Genomic DNA, 5,537 nt, shown 5'->3' on the forward strand with positions numbered 1-5,537 from the left:
AGGATTCTCAAAAGATCGGGACTCATCAAGACCATTCAACTCCCCAAACTCACAACACAACATGTTATTACTTGGGATTAGGTAATTAGAGATCGAACTTTAAAATCGTGAAGGGGACTTATCTCGTGAAATCACGCATCTCTCTAGTCTCATTGAATTCTTATCCGTCAGCATCTGTGCTCAGCAATTGCAACTAGGGCTGCACATACCCGACCCAACCCGCCGACCCAACCCGCACCCGACCAAAAATACCCGCACCCGACCCAACCCGCCGAGGCATGGGTCGACTATGGGTGAGGCACGCCAGAACCCACCTATTTTGGGTCGGTTGCGGGTAGAAACTTCCGTCACCCGAACCGACCCACCCACCCGCCCAAAACTAACGTAGGATCCTGACCCTTAGATCTAACCTAGGATGGATTATCAGAGCCGTTGAATTTATGTATAAAAGACCTAACTTAACCTAACCTAATCGCAATCTCCTTCTCTTCTCTTCTGCGGCCTCTCCCTCTTCTGAGTCTTCTCTCCTTCTCAGACAGACTCATCTCCATCCAAGTCTCCAACTCCATTCTTTTTTCTTCTCTCAGTCTCAGATTCTCTTTGTGGATCATCGGCATCACCAGAAGCAAACCAATAACGGAAGGTAAGATTAGGAACTCAGTAATTTTCAGTTTAGGGTTTATCTGTTTAGGGTGTTGTTTTTTAATTTCAGTTTGGAATGAATTGGTATGATGTTGTTTTTTAATTTCAGTTTAATCAGTAGATTCAAAGGATTCTTGAATGTTTATGTGTTTAGGGTTTGTCAAGATTGAAGAACTGAATCTGAATCTAATACCATTTATTTTATTCTTGAATGTTTATGTGTCAAGATTGAAGAACAGAACCCAGCTATCTTCTTTTACCCAGGTTTGTTCCTCTTTATCATTTTTCAGAATTTGTTTTCTTTGTTTTGCATAGGCATGCATCCATTTTATTTGCTTCCAAAACCCCAAATTCACAAAATATCTTTCCGTTTTAAGCAATTTGAGGAAATTTCAGGGTTTAGATTTATAGGTTGATCATTTACTCTGTTTTCTAAAAATGTGTTTTTCATTTTTTTGACAAGTAGGACTTACTTGAGGAAATGAAACCAAACCACTGAGATAAATTATTTCAAATTTACTGTCAACTGATGAAGTTTGAATTTCTTTGTTTCAGTTGGTAAATAAATCATTCTTTACCTCTCAAACTGCATCCACATTACAGTCATTGCCAGAATCTTCTCCTACTTACAGGTAATTTCACTATTAATTTTACCTTTGATGATCAATTTACCACTTCCTCTTTGATAATAGGTGAAAACATTTTTACTGTTTTGATTATTTAGGTTCATTTTATATGTCCTTTCCATTTTATGGTTTGTTCACTTTGTTGTTTATCTGAATCTAATGTTTTTTTTTATTCCATGGTAGGGTTTGTCAAGATTGAAGAACTGAATCTGAATCTAATACCCTTTATTTTATTTTTCCATGTTAGGGTTTTTCAAGATTGAAGAACTGAAGTTTAGTTCATTGGAGCTTGAAGAAGAACTGGTCAGAGACTCAGAGTTGGTTTAAGAAGAACTAAGAAGGTATATCCAACTATGAAATTGTTTTGATTATTTAGGTTCCTTTTATATGTCCTTTCCATTTTATGGTTTGTTCACTTTGTTGTTTATCTGAATCTAATGTTTTTTTTTATTCCATGGTAGGGTTTGTCAAGATTGAAGAACTGAAGTTCAGTTCATTAGAGTTTGAAGAAGAACTAATCAGAGTTGGTTTAGGAAAACTAAGAAGGTATATCCAACTGTTTTGCTTATTTTGGTTCCTTTTATATTGTTTAGGTGAAGTTTGATAGAATCTCATTGAGCATGATAAAAATGGTCCTAGCGGTGAATCGCAAAAGCTACTTGTAGCTCATTCTCTCTTTGTTGAGAGGATGTTTCTGTCGTTAACATAAGGCCTTCGGCAACCCTACCGCTAGGACTCAGTTGAAGCTACATGTTAGAATTACCTAGTTTATATGGACTGAATTGATTACCTAGCAATTTCTAATTGATTTTTTAAATCAATCTCAGTTCTTTAGTACAACCTAGTTAATTTATTTGGTATTTGAACTAAGTCATGAGTATTTTGTTCAATTCAGTATGGTGTTAGTACTTTCAATTGTTTCTTTTGTGCAGGTTACCATGGTTGAAATCTCAGAAGATGATTCTGCTTCTAATCTTCCAATTATACATGGAGTGGCATCACAAATAGGACCTCCCCCTCCACGTCCACCGCGTTCTGGACAAGTGCATGGACCATCAGCAGGGACAGGGAGTACCGCTGGCTCATCTACACCAGCTTCTGAACCTTCACATGCTTGTGGCGCAGGTGAAACATTAGATAATAATCCTAATGCTGGTGTGAAGAGATCAAAGGTATGGGATCACTATGATATTTATGAAAATGGTGAGAGAGCGAAATGTAAATATTGCAAAAAGGCTAATTACAAGATTGGTAAGAAAAATTTGGATGGTAAGAAACATGGGACTTCTAATCTCCAACATCATTTGGATAAGTGTCAGAAGTATAAGAATGAAATGAATGAGGCTAGAGCTGACGGACAACAAACACTTGAATTCCAGCCTTGCAAGCTTGGAGAGGAACCACAGTTGGTTGGGGTGTCTTTTTCTCAAGATGCGTGCAGGAGAGCGCTGATTAGATTTATCGTTACCGATGAAATGGCTTTTAGAATTGTTGAAGGTGAAGGTTTTATAGCTTTTTGTAAGTATCTTGAGCCTCGATTTAAGCTTCCAAGTCGTATGACAATATACCGTGATGTGTGCAAGCTGTTTTTGACAGAGAAGGCTAATCTGAAAAGTTATTTCAAAGCAAACAAGATAAGAGTGTGCCTTACTACTGACACTTGGACGTCATCGCAGAATTACAATTATATGGTAGTGACTGCGCATTTCATTGATCATCATTGGAAACTACATAAAAGAATTATCTGTTTTTGCTTGATTGATAGCCATGAAGGTACAAATATTGGAGAGGCTTTGGCGAAATGTTTGCTAGACTGGGGACTTGAAAAGGTTTTCACTGTGACGCTTGATAATGCGTCTGCAAATAAAGTTGCTGTTGACTATTTGAGGAAGAGAGTTCAGAGTTGGGGTTCTGCATTACTCGGAGCTAAACATTTACATGTTCGATGTGCGGCTCACGTACTTGCACTTGTTGTGAAGGACGGTATGAAGAAGTATCATACATCACTTCTCAGGATCAGGGCAGTGGTAAAATATGTCACGAAATCTCCCGCAAGATATAAAAGGTTTACGGAGGCTGCTGTGTCGGAAAGAATAGATTGTAAAAAGGGTCTGATATTAGATGTGAGAACGCGGTGGAATTCTACTTACTTAATGCTTGTTGCTGCTGAAAGATATGAAAAGGCATTTGAAATGCTACGTGAGTTGGATAAGGCATTTTGTGAAGAGTTTTGCTTTGATATTCCAGTACCAGATAATATTATGGGTGATGGTGATGACACTGTTGATCTTGATGCTGATTATGATCTGGAATCAGACAATGAAGAAGAACTTGATACTACTGAAGAAGAAGATTCTGCTGCTGTCAGGAAAGCCAAGAAAAAAAACAGGCCAAAAGTGCATGCTCCTGAACGATACGATTGGTGCAACGCGAGAGTTCTGATTAAGTTTCTACAAGTATTTTATGAAGCAACTGTTGCATTTTCAGCTTCTACTTATGTTACTTCTCATTCTTTCTTATTGGAACTTGGCACTGTTCGTCAAGAATTAGAAGAATGGAAAAATACACATGAGGACCCTTTCTTAAGCCACATGGGTGCTGTAATGTTGCTCAAGTACAACAAATATTGGGGAACATACCGAAATATGAATTCGTTGATGTTTATGGCTGTACTTCTTGATCCACGAGAGAAAGAACATGGATTATTTGTGACTGTTGAAGATTTAATTGTGCATTATGACCCAGCAATGAAGAAAAAACTTGTAGAAAAATGGGTTGAAGAAGTTCTGAAAAATTTTGTGGAGCTGTTTGCAGCTTATAAAGCAGAAAATGTTAGATGTGCAGTATCTTCATCAGAATCTGTGGGCGAGACTAATTCCACTTCTACTCAAAGTTCTTCGAGTTTTGGAAGTACTATTTCTAGCAAGGCCAAGTATATGGCGGGAAGGAATAAACGAAAGCATCAATTGAGTAATGTGGAGGACATTGGGAGATCTGAGGTAGAAAGGTACTTGGCTGAACCGATCTACACACCCACAAATGAAAATGCTACTTTTGATATATTACAATGGTGGAAGGTAAATGCTGCGAGGTTTGACATTTTGCCACTTATGGCTAAAGATATATTTGCTATTCCCGTTTCTTCCGTTGCTTCAGAATCAGCATTTAGTACCGGAAAAAGAATTTTGGATCCTTTTCGAAGCTCCTTAAAGCCCAAGACACTTGAGGCCTTAATTTTGTTACAAAATTGGTTACGAACACCAATAGACATGGATTCATATACCCTTGGAGTCGAGGAGGAGGAGATTGATATTGCTGAGTCTGGTATGTCTAAATTTTCCTTGGCTCTATTGTTGTTCATGACACTGTGAGTTTTACTGCAGCATGTTTATTACATGAAAGTACATGGTTTACTAAACATAATGCATGCTATGTGAATAGATTAACTGCCCTGTTATGTTAACTGCCCTGTTATGTTAGTAATCTATAACAAAAATCTTTTGAAATCCGAAGATCACTCATAGTTATCTCTATATCAACATGTCAGAGGCATTGTCACAATGTCGTGTACCTCATATCAATTGGATTTCTTAAATTCAGTTATCTGTTTGATGTTTGTTATACTGTTTTCTATGGTTTGAGAATCTTGAAATTTGGCTTTTCAAATTTTGCTTTGATCTGTATATTGTCTGTTATCTTGATGTTCTTAGTATTAGGATATTTTATATGTTCTTATAGTTGAATTTGGATGTTGAGATTATGATGAAGCTGAGTTATTCAGTTTAATTGTTCATTTGAATCATTTCGCTTGCAGAGCTATTCAGTTTCAGTGACCTTGCTTCTTCTTCTATCGTCATAGACTCATAGACAAGGTAATGACGCCAAGGCCCAAGGGTCATTGTCAGTAGCTTGATATTTCTGAGTTCATCTTTGTTACTGTAACTAATTTACAGACTTCGTTTTATTTCAGGCTTTCAGCCATTCGGAGGTAAAACATCCACAAACTTGCAGGCTTGCAGCGACTCGCTGTTGGTCGCTTTATATGATATTAGGCTTTAGTATAGTACGCAATACTCAATAGTAATGCACTCTTTTATCTTTTGAGCTTTGAACAATTGAACTCTGTTCCTTTTTATTGTTAGCTTTATCAACTTTGTTATACACTTATACTGTTATACAGTTATACACTTATACTCAATAACTCTGTTCCTTGTTAATGTAATGTACTAATGTCATTTTATTTTATGGTGGGTAACCCACCACCCACCC

At 37.3% G+C, this 5,537-nt stretch overlaps 1 protein-coding gene and 1 long non-coding RNA gene across 3 annotated transcripts; both read left to right on the forward strand.

The window, feature by feature from the left end:
• The first annotated feature begins 428 nt into the window (after window positions 1-428).
• On the forward strand, window positions 429-1,766 carry LOC113353464. 2 transcript variants are annotated; one of them, XR_003361299.1, is made up of 4 exons: window positions 429-643; window positions 870-906; window positions 1,198-1,274; window positions 1,730-1,766. It is a non-coding gene; the product is annotated as an uncharacterized LOC113353464 (long non-coding RNA). The 2 variants fall into 2 exon arrangements; XR_003361298.1 differs by lacking the exon at window positions 1,730-1,766 and adding an exon at window positions 1,452-1,470.
• Window positions 1,767-2,206: 440 nt separating this feature from the next.
• Window positions 2,207-5,327, forward strand: LOC113351296 (zinc finger BED domain-containing protein RICESLEEPER 2-like). Its single transcript, XM_026595311.1, has 3 exons — window positions 2,207-3,976; window positions 4,073-4,592; window positions 5,239-5,327. The coding sequence occupies exons 1-3, from the start codon at window positions 2,207-2,209 to the stop codon at window positions 5,325-5,327; spliced, it is 2,379 nt and encodes a 792-aa protein (XP_026451096.1).
• Window positions 5,328-5,537: the final 210 nt, after the last annotated feature.

Source organism: Papaver somniferum, chromosome 2, assembly GCF_003573695.1.
Source record: "Papaver somniferum cultivar HN1 chromosome 2, ASM357369v1, whole genome shotgun sequence".
Lineage (NCBI taxonomy): Eukaryota > Viridiplantae > Streptophyta > Magnoliopsida > Ranunculales > Papaveraceae > Papaver > Papaver somniferum.

Coding starts and splice junctions, on each gene's coding strand:
- LOC113351296 (XM_026595311.1), top strand. CDS start 2,207: ATGGTTGAAATCTCAGAAGATGATTCTGCTTCTAATCTTCCAATTATA. Junction 3,977..4,072: donor AGAAAGAACATGGATTATTT/GTGACTGTTGAA, acceptor AATTTTGTGGAG/CTGTTTGCAGCTTATAAAGC. Junction 4,593..5,238: donor GATTGATATTGCTGAGTCTG/GTATGTCTAAAT, acceptor GTTTTATTTCAG/GCTTTCAGCCATTCGGAGGT.